Consider the following 24,352-nt stretch of genomic DNA (forward strand, 5'->3'; position numbering starts at 1 on the left):
TCTCAGATGCTTAAGGAAACTCGCATGACTGGGGCTGTCCGACAGCACTGCTGGGCTTTTGCACATTCTGAAATAGCCTAGAATGGCTGGTGATGCTGGATTTATCAAATGTTTGAAGTCCTTTAATTTTACGAGATAATGCAGACCATTATTTAATAAAAATAAAAGATCACCTTAGTGATTAAGTGTGCATTTGAGAAACAGCGATGTTCCTAGCAGCAAGTTTTTGATACCTAAGAACTTCTGCTTCTCCATAGTTCCAGGCTTGAGAATCAGCCCAGAGTGAGGCACTTCCGTGTCAATCAAGAGCCTCAAAACCTTCCAGTGCCAAATTGCAAAGGCAGACTCCCCTGATCTTGCCTGCCATCATCCTGAGGTGGAAATGAGCTACTTCCTTGGCAGAGGAAAGCTTGTCCAATGCTAAAAAAAAAAAAAGAAAAAAAAAATCAGATCCATAATTCATTACCATTGGTGCAAGCAACAGTGGAAGCTGCTATGTAGACAGAGCAGGTGTTTAACACAATATTGTCTGACCCTGCTTTGAATAGGGTCAGACAATATCGTGTTAAAAATACCTGTATGCCATCACTGCTCCAGCCTGCATTAGCAGATAATGCTGGGGTTACATTTTGGTAGTGCAGTCAGCCAGTAAATAAAAAATCCGCCCTAGATATATATATAGCCTATATTTCCACGCAAGCTCTGTGTTACCATGACAGAACAGGAGACGATGCAAGTGTCCACAAGTGAATATAACAAAAAAGTTAGCAACAGAGATGGAAAAAGGGGAAAGGGAGAGGAAGCAGGGACGTGTTTTCAGATTAAGCAGTCGGCAGTATTATCGAGTGTGTGCACAGTATCATCTACTGTATGGAAAGAAGACTATAATACAGATTAAATAGAAGAGTGGAAGAAGAGGATGTGTTCATTCTAGCAGTTTTGTCTGGTCTTTCCTAAAACAATGCATTTATTTAGATAGCTGTAGATTCCCCTACAGCTCCAACTTAACATGCATTCCTCAGTTTCCTCCAGACAGTTTTTACTGGAAGAGCTTATACTAGCCTTAATCACCTTAAAAGACTTGTGTTTTTAGCAGCAGAATTTTGACCTGGAGCCTGACCAAATACTCTTGTTTTCCTGATGTCAGGTTCAGGTTTTGGAGCTGCCGTCCAAGATGTCAGTCTGTACCTTGAAGCCAGAGGTGGGTGCCAAGCTGGGCATGCCCATGTGTCTGAAGTTATGGCAGGTAAGGCAAGAGCGCCTGCTAATTGTGAAATGTTTTCCCTGTGATTCATTTTATATGAAGCACATGAATCTTTCTTCACTTGGATTTTGATTTATTATCAAACCAATCAAGTAATTATACTATTAAAGGGGGGAAAGATTTGTGAACATCCTTAATGTAACTTTCAGAGCTTTCCAAGCTTTAATGGAAGATTTGCAAATGCTCAGGGAAAGCTTTGTGTCCTAAGGATAGATATGGTTTTTGCATCAATCAAGAGGAAAATGAGCAACTTACCAAAGCCAGTTGTTTGATATGGTTTCTCACTGCATTAAGAATGATGAAAAATGATTGGGTTACTTAAAAACAGTGATTTTAATGGCAGGTTACATTCACTTCAGTGCCCTCAGGACAAGGAAGTGCTCTATGAACATTTCTATTACAGACATACAATAGGAACAAAATATTGATGGTTGTATTGACTTTGGACAAAAAGGTAAACAAAAGCAGTTAACAAAAAAACCCCACATTTGCAGAGCATTCAGCAAATAATGTTTACGGGGTGCCACCAGTGAAAGACAAGTAATACAAAAAGGTGGCAGCAGAGGGAGGAAGGAGTTTAGGTGATTCGCTCTAAATCGCCAAAGAATTGGTGGCAAAGCTGATTCCCAGTTTAACCCCCTGACCACGTACGGTTATAAGTCTGCAGCACCATCCCTGCTGGTTTCAAGTGTGTTATTCCTGCAGATTCATCTGAACATTTGTATTGGTTTAAGTTGAAAGAATTATCAATCAGCTGTGAATTGGAGGCCTTAGTGTCTTCACTCAAGGTCCTGAACTGACTGAAGTTTAGAGTAATTCAGCTGCTGACTTCAGACAGAAGTAGGAGAGGCCACAGTTCAAGTCCCATGGTGTAATTAAAAACTAGAAAAAAAATAGAAGGAAAATGAAATAGACTGATTAGGCTTTTATTAAACAGAAAGTTTCTCCTAAAAATGCAATCAGTGTTCAGTACTCAATGAAATGAATGGGGCTTTCTGTCTCCTGGACAAATTTTAATAAGATGAAGATAACTGAGGAAATGTTCAGTGTTGAAAATGTTGTTGCCTGTATAAAAAGTCCTCTGTCTTGCCATATTTTCTACATGCATTAATATTGCTATTCCTCTAGGAAGCAGAGCAGGTGCAGAGTCTTAATTTTATGTACTTTTAAATTTTGTTGCCAGTGGGGATAAAGCAGAGGACTGGGAACTGGGAGAGGTAAATTATTCCATGCAAATTCTGGATTGGGAAGTCACCACAACTTCCTAGACTGCAACAGGCAAGGATAGATAATCCCTTACAGTCTCACAGCTGTATTTGCTCTTTTACAAATGCGTGCAACTCGGTTTAAAAGCATGGGGGAGGAGGATACTCTTAAGGGCAAATAATTATATGTGGTGTACCAAAGTGATGCTCTGCATTCTGTTTTGTGGTTTCGCTGGAAGCGGCTTGCTGAGTAACCCTGTAACCATAAAAGCAGAAGAAAATGAGCTAACCCAGCTGCACCCCTTCCTGAACAGAGGCCGTCCAGGATTTCTTTGTACATTACTGCGTTGGGCAATATAGACATACCCAGGAGATGAGCACTCCCCAGCCCATCGCTTATGGGTAACGTGTTGCCTAAGAGACTATTTGATGTTGCTTATGGCACAGTAAATTAACGAGTTGAAACAGAAGCTGACATGGAGCAAGCCACACGTGGTCTGAAGGAAGTATGCTCAGGGTTGTTGTCCAATGAGGGTTTGGGGGCTGCAGCCACATATGGTCATATTTTGCTGCATGCCAATAAAAAAGATCCACGTGTCGGGGAAGCAGCGCACCTTACCAGCAGCAGCATGCATTAGAAACTTTACTACAGAGCAGAAAGAAATTGAGGCTTAGGTTAGGCTTGTAGATTAAGCCTCAGTGGCTTCTCCTAAGCAGTTAAAAAGCTGGCAGCTGTTTATTTTGTTGGTGTGAAACTTTTCCCCTCCCTCATTTTACTAGGTCTGTCCTTAAATGTATTAGTTCGCTCAATGGGTTTTTTCCTTATGAAGGTTCATATTCTTAAATACATTGTCGCTTCGGCTTCACACCTTCCTGCTATTACTAATTGGGTGGGGTAGGATTTGCAGGCGTAAGGATAGTCTTCCCTTAAATTTTCTGCACTCCTTGGGGAAGGCATCGTGTTGCGTAACGGTGCAAACAAAATAATTCAACGGGAATAATACATGTAGAAACTGGAAATGCAGAGTTATTACTTTATATAAACTATAGCAATTATTCCTGTTGAGTTGACAGCAGATCACCTTTTCTTCCTTCCTTGACAGTTATCCAAATGCAACAACAAAATTTCCTGCTTAGGAAGAACAATGATTTATAATTTAATTTTTCCACTGAAACAGAACATGAATGGTGAAGACTTTTTGCCAGAAGTGTCCGTTATTAAGAACTGAAATAAGCAGGCTGTTGTGAACCACTGCTTGGTGAGTCCAGGCATCAGACTGAGAGCTCCCCTGATCTTTCAATAGCTTTTATTGTTTAAGTTAAAGTGTATGCACTCATTGAAATATTACACTTCGTATGGTTAGGAAAAGTCAGGAAGAAGAAGTGTGGGAGACCTTCAGTTCATAAAACCCAATACTTTGTTTTTAAAATAGACCAGTCGTAGATCTCACCTGCAAATTACTGGTTTTCAAATCTAAGCTAAGACACCCACAGCACCAAAAAACCACGGTTTTGCCTGGTGTTTCGCACAGCGCTGAGCACTCAGCTGTCTCTCTCATCCCAATGAGGGTTATGAGCACCCATCTGGCTATCCCCTTCTGAGGAAGGCAGAGGAGCCGACTGCCCATCCAAATCTTGTTTCATCGGCTAATGAAAGCTATCCCTTCTGTAGAGCCCAGGGCTCCGGAGGAGTCATGTGCTCATAGAAGAGCAGTACAAATAATTGTGGGGGGTTTTCCATGCCCAAACTGGGGGCTTTTTTAAAACTTAATTGAAGTACTTATGAAATACTTTGTTTTGCTTTGAAGGTTTTACCCTTTATTAAATATAAATAAAATCTGGAATGTTTGTTTCATTCAGATTTTTTTTTAACTTTTCCCCTGGTATTAAAAACCAGGTACTCTTCATCCAAAATGCCTGATGAGTTAACATTAGTTCACATATATTTGACATATATTCATTGCTCTGATGTGATATTATTTTAGCAAATAAAAAATTTGACAGAAAAATCGTGCACAGTTCTGGGCATTATGAGACACCTTCTTTGTGGGCCTTTCTAGCCAGAGCACGCTCCCTACCTTTTCACAAGAAAAGGGATCTTAAAGCAAGGAATGAGGCTCCTGCAGGTGTGGGCAGACCTGCTCAGAAAGATGACGTAGGGGATTTCCCCTTGGTTTCCTTCTTTTAAGGGGCAGTTTTCTTCCCTGCTCAGTGAGATCCATTCCTCATTTAAACACTTCTTTAGGCTGAATAAATCTGAGGAAGAACATGAGGCTTTTACTCAGCAGTCTTATTACCCAGACCACCCATCTCTTGTTAGTTTAACTCACCCTAGAACAAATAATAACCAGTGGGAGAATAGTCTGGACCATTCATAGAGGCAGGGAGCCTTTGGCCACTGCAGGTTTGTATCACGATGCTGACAGCCAGCGAGTTTGAAGAACCTCATTCAACAATGTGATGCCAGTAAAAACTAATTCTTTATACATGTCCTTTACCTTTATTCTGAATGGAACACCAAGCAAACGAATCCTGTAGGATCAGACAATGTTTGGAAAGAGCTGAATAAGCTATTGGATACTTTTCTTAGGGTACGATGTCCCTGCAAGAGGTGGTCATAATCCCAATGTCTATTTTGGTGTTTCTTCTCCTGTTAAAGAAATAACTGGCATTAACAGATGCCTGTTTTTAGTTGCTTTTCATTAGGGATTTGCATCTTCACTCACATAACCAGTTACTGCTCAGGGGGTCATTAGTCTTTTGGCTGGAGCAATGATGAATATTTTCCTTAAGTGTGACATGTAATCCAGTAATGTTCCCTTCTCTGAGTTATTTCAGAGGCTTAAATAAATTAGGTGTCTGCCCAGGGTGCCATGCCCTTTGGCCTGTGACATCATTAATCAAAATAGCTTTCAATTGGTTACAGTGGGACTCGGGCGCCCGTTAACCCCTTGGTGACTCACCCAGAGATTCCTGACGGGAGGTTCAGTGTTTACCTTTAAGCACTGTGGTGGACTTGGGTAAATGATCCGTATGTGTAACCCTACACTTGGCAACGTGAAACTGGAATCTTTAAGCATGGCACTTCTTTCACTGTCCATACAGGTTTGCATAGCTTGATAGGAACTCAGCTGCTCTAAGTAGGTTTTTTTTCAAGGAGCACAAGCAAAGTTCAGGCCATGAAGTAAAACTTCTGAAAACTTCAGGCATCCTTTTTTCAGGTGTTGCAGAGCACAATAGTTTGGATTGTCAGAGAGAAATTTCCTATATGTGTGTGTATACGTGTATATGTTAGATACATATTATATCTATAAAATAGACTTTTATATGTAGATAGAAAGACCATAAGTGCATGTCAGCAGTTACCTAGTAAGGCTTTTTGTAAGTGGATGGACTACCAAGATTTGACATTCAGACTTCTAAACTTTTCACTTCCACACCAGTCAGCGTTTTCATTTATTTTCTTGGTGCTTGGACTGAAACCTACCTGGGGATGATAATTTTCCTAACAGACTATTTGCTTCTCAAACAGTTTTACTTTTCCTTTGATCAGCTCAACTGTGGTTCACAACCTTTGCTTCTGGCTGGCTATGAAGATGGATCAGTGGTCCTTTGGAATTTGTCAACGGGAAAAGCGTTGAGCCAACTTGCTTGCCACCAGGAGCCAGTGATGAGCCTTGATTTTGACTCGGAGAAGGCCAAGGGGATCTCGGGCTCATCTGAAAAGGTGCTTAGCATCTGGAGCCTCAATGAGCAACAGAACCTCCAGGTCAGGATCACTGGCCCTCTAGTGTCATTTATCCCACTTTGCACTAACAGTTTGATAGACTAAAAAAATATTTAGTCATGAAGAGGAGTTGTTGCAGATCTCTAGCTAATTAATCACAGACTGGTTAGAATGTCTGTGCTATGTGACTAGACTTAGCAAAAGATGGTGAGGATTTAAAAAAAAAGAAAGAAAACCTCTCTCACATGTTTCTGGTTTTACCAAAGTTGCAACAGGCACACAAGCCTAGCATTACTCAAGCCATTGCCTCTGTATCTTCATTTATCACGTTAGTAGTATCCAGCTCTCGGAATGTCCTAAACATTATAAATGAGTTATAAAAGTGAGAAACAAAGGATTGCTTTTCCAAAGGTTCTGCTTGAATGGATAGAGCTTTCTTTCCACTGTGGGAAAGACAGAAATATTCCATGAAATACTTCACAAACAAAAGGAGTAGGAGTAGCCCAGCTAGCACCAAGAGGACATGAGGTTTAGGCAACAACTTCCTTTGGCACCTTTAGAGCCCTAGCTGGAGACAGGGAAAATAAGTTAATTGGATATATCGGTTTGTGTCTGAGCTATACATACCTGGAGTGGCTGGTTTATAAGGAGGTCTCATAATCACCAGCTCAGGCTACGCTAGTGAATGGCAATAAATACTGCTTAATCTAGACACCTTTAGCAAGTGTTCCAACAGTGCCAAGGGGTTAAGTAGGCTTTAACTAGGTGTGGAAATGAAGTGCATAAATAAAGTGCTCATGAAAATTAAAATGGCTCATGCCTAGCCTCTCCAGTGCCGAGTGCTTTAACCTTTTCTAAAGTAGCAGTCGTCCCCTGAACACACAATGAAGAGGACCTGAACCAGTCCCTGTGTGCCCCCATATCATCCTTGAGAAGAGAGCTGCTGGGTACACACTAGTTCATGGAAGAACAATAACCGCTCTTCCAGCTTGTAGCTTTTGTGGAGATTTTTTTTTTAGGCAGTGTGGCAAGCTAATGCTGTTTTCTCAATGGTGCTACGGGAAGAAAAGCAAGTGCTCGGACATCCAACGGTGACTCGTCACCTGGGGGACGCTGTGAAGGTGTATCATCTGTTAGGCATCACCACAGAACTAGCATTTATGGAGTGGTAGGGCACTAAGTGCATGTAGTGTAAATGCATCCAACTGAGATGAAGTTTGGAGGACACAGTGCTCACCGAGAACATCTGAACTTTAATAAACAATACAACATGAAGTAAAAGAGGCACTCCAGACTCTGAATAAGTAGCAAAGGGGTTCTAAGCCCTCGTGACAAAGAAGAGTTTTAAGAAGTCAGATGCACAATTGTCATGGTTTGGGGTTTTCCTGTCATGTTTGCCCTCCCCCTGCCCCAGCCTTTCTATCACAATTGGCACACATCTGCACCTGGTGTCCTTAGCTCAGGGAAGCAGAAGGAAGGTGAGCAGGTAAGTCCCAGTAAGAAACTTGGTATTGAGACTAGTTTTCTAATGCCAAGGTGTCAGAAACCCGACATCATGACAGGTTTCTTAAAGCTTCAAATATTCTGGTGTTGGAGAGGAAGCTGTTCCTTCATATTAATTATAGTGTAGCTTTTTCCTAAATTCAAAGAAAATATTGTTCTCCACAGCACATTTCAGTTATGAGTTAACTGTAATGCAGGGGTACAGGTATGACTCACGGGAAAAATAAACAGTTGTTCACCTGAAACATGCCAGGTATTGTCTTCCACAGGGTATTCGCATTCCCAGGAGGTGCAGGATTAGTTACCTCGTCAGCACAGCACACTGAGAGATAGTAGCTTTCCTCAGAATACACTTAAATGCCAAGTATTATAAACTCTAAGTAATGTTTCTGTGCTTCATGCATAGTGTGAATGCCCTAATAAAATGCATCTTTCATATGAGCACTAGAGATTGTCAAGGACATAGATTAAGTTTTTTTCCACTATTGCACTAATAATATAAACCAGATGGGGATTTTTTTTTCCCCTGACATTCCAGGTACCTGAGGTAATGGTAGACGTTGGAAAGCCACTCAGTGGCACATTATTTTTATTCTAAAAGGTTTTAATAAGTAAACGTGGTGCACAGCTATCTGCCATTGGAGAAATAATGACGCAATGATGGTACTTCAGCTCTGTTTTAAGTGGCAATGTTCCAGTGTGTCAATGAATAGATGATGAAGGTAACTTCATAGTTTATTGCTATGGGGAAAGTTTGGTGTATTGTCTTCTACAAGAAAGTTGCTGAAATCATCACTGTCAGCAAATGATTGGATTGGTTATGAGCCTTCTGATTTGGACAAGATAGTGTAATTATGTGATGATGTTTGTGGTAGAATGTAGGAGGTAAACAGCTTCTGCAGGTGAATAAACAAAGCAGAACTAAGAAATCTGATAATCACAGAAGCTCCTTCATATATGACAAGAAAAAATTCTATAAACTGTAATGTAAGTAAGCACACAAGTTTTGTTGGTTGGGTTGTTGAGGCTTTTCCCTTAAATGCTGAAGCTAAGGCTGCTGCTATCCTGGCTATTTTTCTAATGAGAATAGGGCTTAAAGACATGATGTGGGTGTAGGAGAGGAAGATTTAAAAAAAAAATCATAGCTAGCATGTGTTAAGGAGGGAAGGAGAGGTGGATAGCTGTTGGCCTCAGCATGTCAAAATTTCTTAATGCATCTGCTAGTAGATCCAAGTGTCCTTGGTCATGACTGGCTGAAAGCAGCTCACCTGTTTTTACCTCTTTGTTTTCTTAGTTACAAGCTGGTTTTCTGGTTAGGAAATGATGTTGGTATGCATTTGTCTACAGTAGTTGCCCGTAAGTGACTGGATGGCACAAATCCTGGCATTAGGATTTCACCTGGCTGCTTATACCTTGAGCAAGTTGTTCTACTTTGTTTTGTTTTTCTCTCTCACCTCTTGTATTTGCAGATCATGCACAAATGCCCACTGTTCCCTCGTGTTCCATAGCCAAAAGGCATCACCATTATAGGCTTCATTTTCAAGTTGTAGCTTGCTGATGACATGCAGTTTCTCCCAGTCGTCCTGATTTTGCTGTATGGATCTTGCCCACGTAATTGACAGTAATGGTGGGAAGCGCCACGCCCGGGATTGGTTATAGCCATTAGCTAATAATCTCGGTTACAGAGTAAGGCCCATCTTACATTTGCCAGGCTGGTGATGTAAGTAATAAATCCTTCCCTTGCCAGTACACATAGGCCAACAAAAATCCCACTGAAGCCATGCTACATTAGCATAACTGGGGAGTTTGGAAGAACACACGTACTAGCAAAAAGCACAGGTTTTACAGTAGCAGCCCCACAAAGAGGCCCACGTACAGCCTCCTGCTGTTCCTCAGGCCTGAGCAACACTTGCTGTCCTCTGCTCTGAACTGGTTGTAGACCCATTCGCCAGGTCCTGTTTAAAAGATGAATGTATGGAGCATGCAAGAAGCACGCCAAGTTTCATTTAGCCTTTTTTCTCATCGAGTTGCACATCTCTTGCTGTTTGAGTAGGTAGCTGGGCAGTTGTTATATAGTCGAAAAATAATTGCTTATAGCTTTGTGCCTGGAAGATTCCAAGATGTGTTCAAGTGCATCTGAAACCAACTTTGACTAGCATTTCTGGAGTTTTCGTTTTCTACATCCAGTATTATAGTTAAAATTATCTGCAGTGAATATAGTCTTTATAATCCTGTACTAACTATGCATCATGGAATGTCCTTCAAGGAGGAAAGCTACTCAGATGTAATATGCTTTTCAATCCCTTCCCGCCTCAGAAAAACAACATGCAGCATATAAGCATGCACTGAATTATATTAAGCTTTGGTACAAGATAGTTACACATCTTGTACCTAAGTAGATGGTGGCATTAACGTGTCATTTCCAATTGTGCTTATAAATAACAGTACTTCAAGGTCAGCATACACTCAAAAGGTGTTTTCCACATTGTGACAAAAGCTAGGCTATTTCAGCACACACGCTGGTGCATACACTGCATGTGTTTCAGAGGCAGACTGCTGACTAATACAAGTTACCTGAGATGAGAACAGCAAAAGTGTATTATATTGAGCTTTTCCTCTGTGCTTCAGGGGAAGCTCATGGCAGTGAGGTGAAAACTTTTTCTTTCCAAGGGCTAAGTCCTGTGCAGCCCCAGTGCCTCCTGAAGGAAGCTGAATGCCTTCCAGTTGAATTGTGCCCCTCAGAAACTTGTGCCCCAGTAGTCTCCAAACAGTAACAAAAGGCTTCCAAGATTGAAATCAATAACTTGTTCGTAATCCCCTTCTTGGAATTTGGTGCAAATAGAAGTCTCTTGGGAAGGACTACTAGAAATACAGATTTCCTGACACTGTAACCTAATTCCTGGAAGCATTCCTTTCTCAAGACTGTGGTAAATGCTACCATAGCTTACAGGGGTTTTTCTGGGGGGCCACAGTAGTAGCAATAAGTAGCAGGTAGTTTAACCATCAGCTCAGAATCTCAGCATGGGAATACTGCAGAAGTAGGGGAAATGTATGGCTCTGAACATTGCAGCTCATGCAAGAATAGCTGGAAGAAAAGAGCAAAGCTGTGTAGTCTGGTTCTCAAAACCTTGACTCAGAGCTTCACTTGTGGCAGAATATAAATAGCTTTAAATGCAATATAAACTAAAAACATACAAGGGATGCTTTTCTTTTTAGAGAATGGTGCTAGAGATAGATAGGCTCAAGTTAAGGTCTTTTTTCCATCTCTGTAATTGTTCTCACTAAAGCATCATCCACCAGCTGAAAAGCTCCGTACTACCTGGGTGATACCAGTGTATATGGGTGGGCACTATAGCTTCTGAAATCCCCAAAGGTTCCTTTTTCTTCTGTTTGTTTTAAACAATCAGAACTCATCTATAACTTTCTCACACAGGTTTACAAAACACACCAACTTGTCAACGCTGGCATATCTGATATCACCATCCGTCCAGACAAGAAGATTTTAGCAACAGCAGGATGGGATCATCGCATCAGGATCTTTGGCTGGAAAAAAATGAAGCCCTTAGCAGTGCTGGACTACCACACAGCAACTGTCCATTGTGTGTCCTTCTCAGATCACAAAAACCCCAGTGAGAGACTGCTGGCAGCTGGCTCAAAAGATCACCGCATCAGTATCTGGTCAATATATACTCAGACGTGACATGTTCTGCACTGTCATGGGCTAGGAAAACAGGATTGGTGAAGCAATTCTTTACACTGTAATTCAAACCTGGATGCGGGGAAGTAGCAGAATGTATTTCCAGGCTGAAGTGAGAGCCCTAGGTTAATTTTTATGCTGCTTGTTCAAGCTGCAAGTTTTGTTTTCCAGAGAGGGAACTGGATTTTTTAAATTCATAACAAGCAGAGCAAGGCCAGTCACGAACGAAGACACAGAACAAGTCACTTTGAGTTCTGCTACAGGTTTTGCAACAGCTTTTCCTTGGCAGGTCGCTTAAATAACTTGTGCCAATATCTTCTTTTGTGAAAAAGCACTGGAATCCCTCAGACTGCAGTGGGGGCAGAATACGTCTGTTTGTAAGTCATTTATGTATCCAAGAATCTGAATCAGTGTAAAATATCACTCCTTCTTGAAAATTTATACCCATTAAACCACCTCCAGTGGTTTCTCATTGTCAGTTACTTTTTCTTCCCCGTAACTGAAAGGCTATCAGAACAACCTTGATTTGTTCACACTGCTGTCAGTTCCTAACTTAAACCAACAGCCAGGAATGTGACTAGGGACGGCCTTTGGCATTTATGAATTTCATTATGTCTCCTGTCACCTCAAGCCTCACAATTAATCACAAGAAAGAAAGGGAAAAAATCTTCCCCTGCACTGCACTGCAAAGCTATGTAAAGCCTTTTACAGAGCCAGTGCTAAATCCTTTCTATAGACTGACTAGCTGGAGGATTTAAACTCAGCAATCCAATTAGCGCCCTTCTCCTTGGAGAGTTAGGGGTAAGTTTCAGCATGGCAAGTCTGGGATTCAGCTACACAACTCCCATTAATGTTTAGGGGAATTGCGTGGATAAATCCTTATCCACACAGTACGAATGGCTCCATTAACTTGTCATCTCTACGGTCATGGAAGCTGAAATTCATTCATGAAGGTTTTTTTGTTTGAATCATGAAGCAGCATTTGCATGATTTTAAAGCATATTAGACATACAACAGTCTGTTCATAGATATCTTACTGTTGTATTCAGTCACAAAGTTGCAGTTACAACTGTCCCACTGAAGCAGTTAGCCAGGGCCAGTTTGTTAAAAAGGAGGTGGTCTGGAAACTAGAACTCAGCTTTACAAACTGAAGTGTTTTGTGTCCAGGCTGTGAACTGTTGCTACTTCCTTGGAAATATTTGTTTCTGCCTCTGTACAGAGCTTGACATCAAAGAAAAAGTCACCAGAATTGTAGTGAACGGCAACATCAAAAGACTTTAGAAATAATTTCAGGGAAAACACACAAGCAAATTAAGGTCTGGGTCTGCTATCCAGCTGTGCTTTACAGGCAGAGAACACTGTTGGACTAAAAGGCTTAAGCACCAAGCCCAATGTTCTTTCCATTAAAACACAGAAACAGGATACTGTTGCCAGGCTTTTCTAAATAAAGCTTGGCCTTACACATTTTGGAGTGTGATGACACTTTAAATAATGCATTTCTTTGATTATTTCTTTACTATTCGGTAGCCGCATGGAGGATCACATTGTAGTTGAAAGTTAAAGCCTAATTTTGAGTGATCCTGCATCAAGGGGAAGTGCTGGTGTTCATTACATTGACCAGACAGAGTTGCGTAGATGGAAAGTGCTCCATCTCCACCCATCATCCACCTCCCACACAGAGGAGGAGCTACCTATGCCATACAAGAGGCTCCAGCCAGCAACCTTATGGAATGACACAGCGTCTTTCTCCACAAACCTGCTGCTGGAAGAAACCTTTTTTTCTTTTTCCCCTTTCTTCAAGTAGGTCAGAATCGACATAGATGCACAAATAAATAAATGTGGAAAACATTGTCATGTGCGGTCCAGGGACCCATCATAGGGCGTTTGCAAAGAGATTTCCTTTTGGCTGTCCTGTCTCGTACTGCACCACACGCGAAGCCTGTCAGGCTGCCTTGAGATCGGTGTCTCCCATGTGAGTGGTGCTCTGCAAACAGACCTTAGTGAAATGCTGCTGTACAAGAACAATTTCACAATCGCTTAATTTTTAAAAGGACGTAACCCAGTGGATACTGGCTTGGTGTTTAGTTTCCTCTCCACTTAGATTATAAATAAATAAGTTTAATATTAAATTAAATAAGTCTCCATCTGCTCAGGAGAGTGCCCTGCCCTGTGCTTTAACCTGTGTAATCACTGCACCTTTTTTAATCAACAACCTGGAAGTGAGAGCTGATGAAGGCCCATGCCCTGAAAAAGCACTGTCAAGCTGATGGTTGGGCACTGTCCTGGAAGGTGAAAAAACAGCTCTGCATCTCCTCAAGCATGGATCTAGGTGTCCTAGATTGTGTGTCAAAAATTAGCACTTTATCCCCACCAGCCCCGAGGTAGGGGGTTGCATGACTACTGGTACAACAGACATGGGACTGCTCAGTGCTAGAACCCAACATGCTTTTAGACTATCTGAAAAACTTAGCTTCTGAGCAAAATTTAAGTTTCCACAGCTTATCTATCACTCAAAAAAACCCAAAACCCAATCCCAGCCCTCAAGACACATAGTCAGTCCCTGAAATCCAGCAGAAAAGAAAAGGAAATCCAGGGTTCGCCCATCTTGGGTGAATGGTTACTGCAGGAAATTAGAAGGGCCAAGCCTGGTCCTGGTAGAGAAGAAGTAATGACTCTCTCCTCTCATCCTTTTGACAGGAAAAGGCAGCTGTGCCACCAGAGGTGAGAAGCCAGTTTCAAGACGGGAGCAGGGACTAAGATGCAAACCTCTCCAGTGTTTCAGGGCAGCTGCATGCTCAGCACACCCTTGTTCTGAATGCCAGTTACGAGCACCCAGTGCTCCAGGGCCATGGTGAGGCTCCAGGGCATTGACACAGCCAGGCTTCTGCTCCTGGCACGGCTGGCTGATGGCGGGCTGGCTCACAGCCACCCCCACGCAGTACTTCCCTCCTGTCTTCTAGACCGCAAATCCCAAAGCAGTACGCAGAATGCATCTCTAATGAAGGCCTGTGCATCTTATATCCACTGTAGAAAAAACTTTAGATGCAAATACTATGGTATTGGCACAGTGGCAGCGCCCTAGGTAGAATGGATTAATACCCCATGTCTTAATAAGAGCGCAATTAGATCAGAGCCTGAAAGTTAGGAACCTTTCAGTATATTCTTTTCTCTGAAAAATGCCATTGACTGTCAACATTGGTGTCTAATTATGGAGACTCACAAGGGATGTTTAGATTTACTAACAGGTCTTTTGGAAGATACTCTAAAGATTACTATGTGCCCTCATATCTAACTTACCGCCCTTTGCTGGGGGTTAAATATTTATGTTTGTCTGACTAGGTGGATTTAAAAATAAACTCAGTCATGCAAGCACAAATTGAAAATGAGGGCATGAACTGCATCTGTAATCTTACTAGCAGACAGACACAGAGGTAAAGAGTTTCATCAGCTTCAAGAGGAAGGACACATGTTGCCGATCTGCTTGCAAGAACAGACCCATCCTATACTTACTTCCCATTACCAAAGCACTATCCATGTGATACCTTTGCACGTTACAACAATTCATTCATTTGCACTTTACATCACTACTGATTTTATTTAAACACTCAGTAAAAGGAATGTTAATCTTTTTTCACATTATAGTTTCCTTTAAATGAGCAACCAGACTACATTAGTTTGATTTAGAGTTGATCCTAAATGCCATAGTTAGAAAGTGACTTACAGTCTTCTAAAAGTTTATTTGCTTAAGGAGCTGAGCTGAACTTTCCCAAAGTAGAATGATTTCCAGCAGGAAGGACAGTCTATATTGCTATAGACTGTAAAATACAGTTGTCTGAGTGCATCTAGGAAATTAACAATTCTTTTTTCAAAAAAAAAAGGTTAAAGCACTTTACAGTTGTAACATGAGCATGGTTATCAGTCAAGACTTCAGCTGACTTGCCAGCAGGAAGGTTGTGAGTGAAGAGCCACCTTAAGCTGCTGGAGTTAGCTCTGGAATCTCACCTGCCAGAAAGGAACAGGGCTAGCCTGTACCTGGCCTAAAGGATTCAGGAGTGAAGGTGATGACAGCTAAATTATTACAAAAGGCTTCCTCCCAAGAATCATCGTCGTTGGCACTGTGAGAGGGAAGAAAGCAACCAGCATTCGTAAACTAATAGAAATAAATCCCAAACACTAGCATTTGTGCAGCAATTACATGGAATATTTATCACCACTGGAATGAATGGTGATCTCTGACCCTCTAACATTTTTTGCAAATGAATCCATTAGTTCCAACCCCTTTCTCTTATCAGTACATGAGGCATAAAGCATTGCCATCCTAGGTTTAGATGAGCAAGGAAAGAGGAGATTAATTGTATTTGTAGTAATGAGTGAAAAAGGAAGTAGGCTGAGGGCCTGCAATGAGACAGTTGTTAAATTTAGCCCTACACGATGCAATTGCGTTAGTAAGCCAATAAATTACTCTCTGCAGTTTGACTTGGATTGTTGCAAAGGTTTGAGTTTTAAAGAGCAGATTTTTATAGTTAAGTGAATACTGGCTTCTGGACTGCTTCGGGTTTTAGTACATTTAAGATGCATCTACAAAGCCAACTTACAAATTAATAAATCTTTCCTTTATTTCAGTCTGCCAAGAACAAAGATAGAACAGTGACTACTGCAGGAGCCATGTTAGTGATGTAAACCAAAGGACTGGGGATTAAACAAGGATTACTGAGCGCTAAATCAATGTGTTTCCTTTTCTGGCTGTGTGTCTGTGGTGTGAAAGTATGGATCATTACATAAAACATGGCACATGACTGCCTGGATTAATACTAGACAACGTTACAGCAATGCTGAGACACAAAGTGTGATGATGTTTAAGTGTGACCAGTGTGCTACCAAGAAAGTGATGGCAATGACTAAGGAAGAAGGCATAGTTTTTCTGTTGTTTGTAGCATTCTCAAATGCCAGCCTGGGTCCCCCTACTAGAGTAACTTTTCCAAGTAAACCTGGCTGTTTTTAATCCATGCCCTGCTCTTCAGGGGCATGCTGGAGGTTTCTTTTATAATGTGAAGAAAACTATCCAAAATTAAGATCATACTGGGGTTTTTTTGGCAATTCATTTAAGGATCTCACAGTATGAAATTAAACGCAAAAAAACTCATGTCTGCACTATCAGATACAGCAGACAGAAATGTAACTTTTAAAACAGACTTCAATTGAAGCATACCAGTCGTGAAACTTGCCAACAACATCAAAGTAAGCGTGGAGCAAGTAGCCATATTCTGGATACCAAATTCTTTGTCCCCTGACCTTACCACGTACTCTCATCCCTTTCGGTCAAGACAAGACCAGCAGCCAGAGTTTGGGCTGGGCAGTCACACAGCCTTTCTTGTGTATGGTTTTATTTACCACCACCCCTTACCAAACACCACGAAATAACAGGTCTGTTTGGCTTGAGCCATCTGCTCCCCTACGCATGTGTAAAGCTATCAGCTCATTTACTCAGCCTATTAAGAATTTTGTTCCTGAGTAGTGACACTCCCCGAATACACTTAGTAGCGATACACACACCCCAAATACATTTAATGCTCACTGAGGAGGTAAATTTTGTTTTAGCTATTAGTGGTTTATTCCCCTTCAATACAATCCATCACAAAAATTTTGACACTATTAAACCACATAGTGGGGACCATAGCAACATACTCTCTCAGGTGTGAATGTTTTGCTCACCTGATTAATGGTATGAAATAGATCTGTATGTTCTGTCAGCATTCCTGTGTACTGCTTTATTCTGACTTATCTCAGAGGAATTTGATTTGCAGTTCAGTACTGAAGAGGAGGGGAAAGGGAGGTGACGGGGGGGGCAAATCGAAAGAAAGAAGCAACTTGCCCCTGTAAGTTAGGTGATATAAAGATTCTGGAAGGCACAAAGGGCCTTGAAGCAAACCACCTCCAGCAAGGTGCCAGATTCTTCATGGGAAAAGGACAAGGATGGCAGGGAGGAAAAGTACCTAGCGCAAGCATACGGTGATAGGTCTGTCTTTTTAAACTTGTATGCCAGGTCATTTCAGTTTCAGAAGTATTTGCTTTTACCTCCCCACCATCCTTTTTAAAGGTGTTGGAACACTAGGAAATCCTGTAAACCACAGCCCACGCCTCTAAATAAGCCTGTGCTCACCCAGGGAATCTAGGGAGGGTGTTAAAATGCTGAGCCATTATTCTGCTCCATAGCTCTGGCATCTCGTGCATGCAAAGGTGCATTTTCCAGGCACCCATGGCACTGCTTGCTATAAACATGGTTGGTGCATTGGGCCTACATAATAACTTTAAACATGGCAGAGAATGTGGACATGGCATTTGTCTTGATGGGAACTTAAAAAATTGCTGATAGGAAATCTCAGTGATTCATGGATTCATGTCTGTGTTCACAGAAAAGCATCTAGGCTGCTTTTAACATAATACTTATGGTAAGTATTGTCTTTTCAGGTTTTTTTTGCCTCATATATTTTGATGGCATGCAGACTTGGCATCACACTAAATAGAGACATTGAGTCTTTATAGTTTTATCTCTTGAGCCCATCTGGTTTGAAGTAGTTGACAACAAGCAGGAAAGGGAATAGAATGAAAGACTCACTTCATGTTTGCTGAAATAAATGTGTAAGGCTGTGTTCAAATAAAATCAGCCTGGGAGGAGGGCCGCTGCGCTCCCCTCTCACCAGCCCTCCTCTGCCCTTTCAAGATGCTTGGCACCCCTCCACCCTCAGTGGTAGCTCTGACTGCCCACTGTTGCAGCGCGCACCCCAGCCAAAGGCAGCTGAGGCAGGCAGGCTGGAGCACCAAGGGAGAAGGAGAACCGTCTGCCCCCGGAACGAGGGACAATGGGAGCACTAAGCAAGCAGAGTAAAAAAGCAAACACGAACGCAGAGCCCTTGTCCATCAGTCAAGCTAAGACCCGTGAAAGACTAATAGTGCAAACACCTCACACGAAGGTGCTTCAATAAGTTTTACATGTTGTTTATTCCGGTTTTGATTTCCTTTTGCAATTTACAGGTACAGCCCAAGGACTTCAGTCTGAGCACCTGGGCACTTGTGCAATTACCCCTATTACAGGCAGGTACAGAACACAGCAATAGCACCAGACGTGTCCTGCCCTGCCCACTGAAACAACCACTAGCTTCAGTGAGAGCGTATTTGGTTGCAGGAAAACATACCCTTTCCTTCTCCAGCTACCAATGGCCTCTAAGAGCTGTTCATACAGGAACTACAAAATTCTGTAAGTAGAACTCAGGCTAGAGCAGACGTAAAAGGGCACTTGCTTTCTCAATGAGGCACACTGTATGAAATGTTCGTCCTCTCATGGAGGTGATGAGAGGCTATCCTTTATCAGCTACAGAATCACTCCGGGAGCATAAGATGGAAGTTGCTGTACAAGTTTGCATGATTTTACACCGTGTAGCAGCTAGCCATGAAAATGCATACGCTCTCTTTCCCTTTATGCTGCTCTGTCTGCTTACAGAATTAGGTCCTAAATGTGACTTTTCTGGCTTTTGTTCTTAATCGCTTTGTTACTAGTTCAAATTTATAATTTTAACCTAAACAGAAGTGAGTGATTTATTGTAATTATTTTGTATAGGCTGCTCTTCATAAACTTTTTTTAAAAATCTGGAAAAACATTTAATTTCCCATATGGAAAGAACACATTTATCATACTTTACTCGGATATACTTGGCTGACTATTGCACATATATGCAAAACATATGTGACATATTCAAGGCTGAATTTCATAAAACAGAAATGCTATGAAATGTGATATAATAAATATATTACACAGACATATGTGGCCAATTTATAAAACTATGGTATCTTTGGTAAATTTATAATAGGTCATTTCTGTTAATGGGGGGGGAATGAGTGCATTTTTCTGGCACATGCAACACATACAGTACTTTACATAGACTTCCTGAAGGGAGGTGGACCTTTGAAAAGCAGACTTGTACATGTACATATATAGTGCATATGGGACATGTCCGTATTTTTCAAAATTAATGTATATCTTCAGAACCAGCTCTTGCTTTTCGCATTGACCGTGTGTACAACATACTGGGCAGAAAAAAGTATGAAGTACTGTTCTTGGAGCTTAGCAAACCTCTGATACACTAACTAGACTCCCACAGGCAATGGGTGTCCCTTGCTTTAATAGAGAGCGCATTTCATAAGCACATGCTCTGCTCATGATCATGGCCCCTAATAGAAATCTTTGGGTACAGTCGCTTTCATCTAGTTGTGTCAAACACTCGTGTAAATTAAATATCTTACTGATCAATTGAATTAGGATAATTAAACGAAGAAAAGGACTGCATACGTTTAGAAAAAAGTTACATACACACATACTAGCCTCTACACTAGTAGACTGGACTCTTCGTAACACCAGCTTATAGCAACGGCTGAATTATTACTGGCTGATTATCCTCAAATTCTAACTCACCGATTCCTGCCCTTCCTTATCTATGCCTACGGGCTTCAAAGATCAAATCTTTGCTTTATGGAACGAATCTCTATTTTTCTCTCAGATTGCCTATTTGCCAGCTCCGGCAAAACTGCTCCCGGGGTTCGTTTTCCGTGTGTGCATGAGCCACCCCTGCGATGCCCCGCTCTCCCCTCTGGAGGGAGCCTGCTCTTCAGGCGCGCCGGGCGGGGGGCGTGCAGCAGCCTCGGCCGCCGGAGGCGACACCCACGCGTACCCCCACGCGTACCCCCACGCGTGCCCCCCAGCCCCCGGCAGCGCGGCACCTCCTGGCTACGCAGGCAGTTAACAGAAACGGCGGGTCAGGCCGCTGCACCCAGTGTCCTGCCCTGCCAGCAAGAACGCCTTTGTCTCCAACCCGTCGTGAAACGGAACAAGAGAAGGAAAAGCAACAAGAACCAGAAGGTGGATGCGCACCCACACGCTCTCCCCCCACCCTCCGCCCCAGCCGTGTCCAGCAGGCTCACAGCAACTTTTTGAGCTCCTGGGGCGAAGGTGATAAAACTTGCTTTGCAAGTACTGCTGCCTTAGCTCTTCCCGCACTCCTCCGGGAAGCAAGGCTCAGCTTCCGCCCCCCAAACCTAACCTGTGGGTGCCTACCTTGCTTCCAACGGCTATAGAGGCCACTTTACATCGGCGGGATGTGGCACAGCACAAGTGAACCTGCTTTTCTTGTTCCTTTCAGACCAGATTAAGGTGCAGCTGCCCCTTGGTCAGGGATCCAGGCATCACAAGCTGACATCCACTTGGTGGAGAGAATGAGGTCTGTTTGCCAGGGAAGACAGCATACCAGCTGAGGCAGCCCTGAGCCATGCAGCCCCACTAGCCCTGGCTCCTTGTAGGGATGCACTAGGAAGCCCCTAGATCCCGGGAGACCCACACTGTCCCCCAGTAGCCTGCTGTCTGCAAAATGCCTCTTCATGCTTACTGCAGCCCTTAGGTCCTTCGCCACACTGCAACCCACTGTTACACAGACTGTAGCATGAAGGAAACCAGAGTACTTGCTCCCCTGGCAACAGCCATGCGTATGCACACTTGAGATTGACTGAAGAGATGCCAACGCCCCAGGATGCTGAGAGGCATCTACTGGGGACCACCTTCACAGTTCCACCCAAAGCAGTTCTACAGTCTCCCTGAACAGGGGGACAGACTAAGAAGAACATCCATAAAGTGTGTAAACAGCGTGCATGAACACTGCAAGCACACAGAAGTCTCATCCCCATGCTCCTGTCCTACATTGAATTTAGTCAGATCCATTAGCAAGGGAAAAATAAAACCACCACCACAAAAAATATTCCCGAAAACCTGAGCTATCCCCAGTGTTTGGGTAAGTGATCAAGCAAAGACCTCCCTTGTTTCACCTGTGGGTGCCTAATCCTGTATTTATCCACTGAGGTAAGTGATGCGGTTTTCAGACCTTTGAAGCAATCGGTAAATTCAGCCCGTACCTCTGGAAAATGGAGCCACATGGCTAATTTATTCTCTAGCCCTGTTTGGAAGAGACAAAGGGTGCTTGTAACCTCTGTGCTTGGGCCTGTTTTACCAGCAGCTTTTAAATACACAGTGTTATGTGTGACTTGAGGTGACCACAAGTGGAAGTATTGTCTGGAAAAGGTGCAGCCTGCTTTCCGAGTATGTGCCATGGACCTTGGTGACGGCATGTACTGCGTGAAGTTTAAATATACATGTAATCAAATCATACAAAGTCATTTTTCAAATTAAACTGCAATATGTATAGATAAGGCATGGCCTGTATATGATATACCTTGACTAACAGGCTGACAGGTAACAGGAAATTAAAGTGTTAGAGCTTTTCTGTGATTTTCCAAAGGCTTTTACTACTCAGTGTGCAGTGTTGCAGAGTTTTTGTTTGTTTGAAGTGGATTTTTTGTTGTGATAGAAAAACAACACTGCTTGCTTTCCATATCTGGAACACTCCCATCCAGTGAGATAGACCTAGCTATACAAGGAGGAAACACTAGTCAAAGCCCCGAGGAAGCTTGATTTAAGGACTAAAACATGACATGAAATGGACGGCTAACATGCTTAATACTAACATATATAAGCACCTTGCATGTTGATGGCCTAAAAGCAAGGTTAGAAATACCATTTTCATAGTTAAAACTGTAGTCTTGATACAGCTGCATAGTCTCGCCTTTCCTTTCAGACACAGGACTTCTGTAGTGGTTCTTCTAGCACAGCGGGTAGACTAGTGATCCTGAGGGCCACTGCCCACAGCCATAGGTTGAAGTCCTGTGATTTTCTCTTCTTCTAACAGAGATAAATTAAAATTCCTACAATGAAGGCAAGGACCTTGAGCCACTTTCTGTAAGAGTACGGTTTGGTCCTGGTGTCTTGGGTCATGCAGTCCTCTCAGCTCTTGGGCAGTACAGGATGTTTGAAAAGGTGTGTGGCCAGCCTGCACTGAGAGCCAGTGGCACTTCTTGCAGCACTCTGCATATGTTCTTGCATAACGATAGGTCACTACAACCATGGGCAGCCCCAGCAACCAGGCAGAGAGAAGGGAGGGAGCAATCGCCTATGGAGATTCACTATTTGCTCAAACAACTCCAGTTGAGTATCCCTCCTTATTTAAATGACCTCCTTTTGTAGGGGAGGTTTAGACTTCAGAGCAGACAAACTGACAAATACACACAAGTAATCAAACAAGAAATGAAAGAAAAGAAGAAGAGGAAAAACATTTATAAATGTTACTGTCCAATGTCTTTTCAATTTAAATGAAATAAGATTATCTACATATATCTACAAATATCTACATGTATCTACACTGTTTGCAGATATGATTCTTTGGTTGTCTTCACTTTTTTCCTACACTGCAACTATCAAGAAAAAAAAAGTGTTTGTATAATCTTTGAGAGAAATAATAAATATAACAACTTCATTAAACGTTTGACCAAAGCTTTGGCACTAATCAGTGTACAGATAACAAACCATACTGAAAACTCTGAAATAACAGCGGCAAAGCAACAGAGCACATCCGAGAGCCATTTCCCACCGACTAATAATAAGCACAAGGCTATTTTACATCAACCTTTCTGAGAACATTAATTATGGTTTAGCCAGACACTAAGAATCTCACAATTCACTGCAAATGTCAAATAAAATACATATTTCTTGCACAAGTCTTTTTCATGGATCCAGATATATTTTTTTATAACAGAAGAAAAATTACATAAAATATTCATGTTAGCCTGTATCCCTTCTTAAACCCTTCCAAAAAGTTTTGGAAGCCCAAAGCCCACTGCCAGAGACGGAATAAACATTGCTATTAACACTGCCACCTGCACAAGGGAAGGATTATGTTTTAAAAGGTTTGTAGTGAAAATGCACAAACATGGATGAATAGAAGACTTCAAAAAAAACCAAAAAACCTCACCCTTCTTTTCACAGAGTCACGCGGAGGAATCAGAAAAGTGTTCATAATACTGTATACCAACACAGCTGAAGAGCTGTTCAATACCTTCTCTGAACACAAAGGGACTGCCGTTCGGTGAGCATCTGACAAAAACCACAAGCCAACTATTCAAAACACATCACTGGAGAAACTGCGATGAACAGGCCCATCTTTTCAACAATAAGGAAAGACTACTGAAGGAAGATATTCAAGGAAAAAAGAAAAAAGTACTTACCAGCTCTAAGAGGGAAGATGCAGCAAGCAGGTAGGTGCAGAATAGGTGCTTTGGAACTACTGCAGTTTGGGTCAGCCAAATATAAGGGGTGAGGCACTCTGGGGAAAAAAACCCTGAAGTTCCTCTAAAAGGCACCTCTCAACAGGAGAGCATCAAGAGCTCGGGAAAGGATGTAGGAAGGCAGTACTGTGAGGCTGCCTGGGAAGCAACCCGACTACAAACTATTGCTGAGAATCCCCAGCCTAAACTCTGTGGGTATTACCCCACGCCCAGGCTGGTTTTTAAACCTTAGCATCCATTGTTGTGAAAGCAAGAAGCTGTACATGGCTGTGCTCTTGGCCATGGGCTCTTCTCAACAGCTCCAGAACACGCTGTTGTGGTTACGTTGCCCCAACGAACCCCAAAACTCACGAGCAGATTGGGACCGGGGGAGAACTGGGCAATTAGTTCTGACAGTGAAGATTCAAAGTGTTCCCTTAAGCTAAACTCTGCTTCCTTTGACAGTCTCCTCGAAGAACCACCTGAGCCAACTGTGGACGAGGCCAAGCGTCCCCGAGGTAAGAGAGAGACTTACATCGACATGTGCAGAATTACACTCCAGCCCCGGGGCCCGCCGCTGCCGGGGCTGGTGTCCGGCGGTGCTCAGGGCCAGCCCCGCAGCCCTCCCTGCTCGGTGCTAACGTTACACGTCCCGCGGGGCCGGAAAACACCCGTGGCACCGCCAGAATCGGTGGCGACACCAAATCTCCCTCAGAAGACCCGGCGGGCGAGTGAGAAGGGGGCAAGTCACCTCACCGCTG

The 24,352-nt window shown here is 42.6% G+C and overlaps 1 protein-coding gene across 4 annotated transcripts in view; it reads left to right on the forward strand.

Annotated features, from left to right (window-relative positions):
* GNB1L (G protein subunit beta 1 like) overlaps window positions 1-13,487 on the forward strand; it is a 45,358-nt gene extending 31,871 nt beyond the window's left edge. For 2 of the 4 annotated variants that reach the window (XM_072880348.1, XM_072880349.1), the window contains 3 exons: window positions 1,148-1,246; window positions 6,002-6,238; window positions 11,133-13,487. In XM_072880348.1, the coding sequence (XP_072736449.1) occupies window positions 1,148-1,246; window positions 6,002-6,238; window positions 11,133-11,399 (603 nt within the window). In that variant the 3' untranslated portion in view covers window positions 11,400-13,487. The remainder of the gene's footprint in view (window positions 1-1,147; window positions 1,247-6,001; window positions 6,239-11,132) is intronic. The other 2 variants (XM_072880347.1, XM_072880350.1) reach the window with 1 other exon arrangement.
* Window positions 13,488-24,352: the final 10,865 nt, after the last annotated feature.

Source organism: Ciconia boyciana, chromosome 15 (assembly GCF_034638445.1).
Source record: "Ciconia boyciana chromosome 15, ASM3463844v1, whole genome shotgun sequence".
In the NCBI taxonomy this organism is placed as follows: domain Eukaryota; kingdom Metazoa; phylum Chordata; class Aves; order Ciconiiformes; family Ciconiidae; genus Ciconia; species Ciconia boyciana.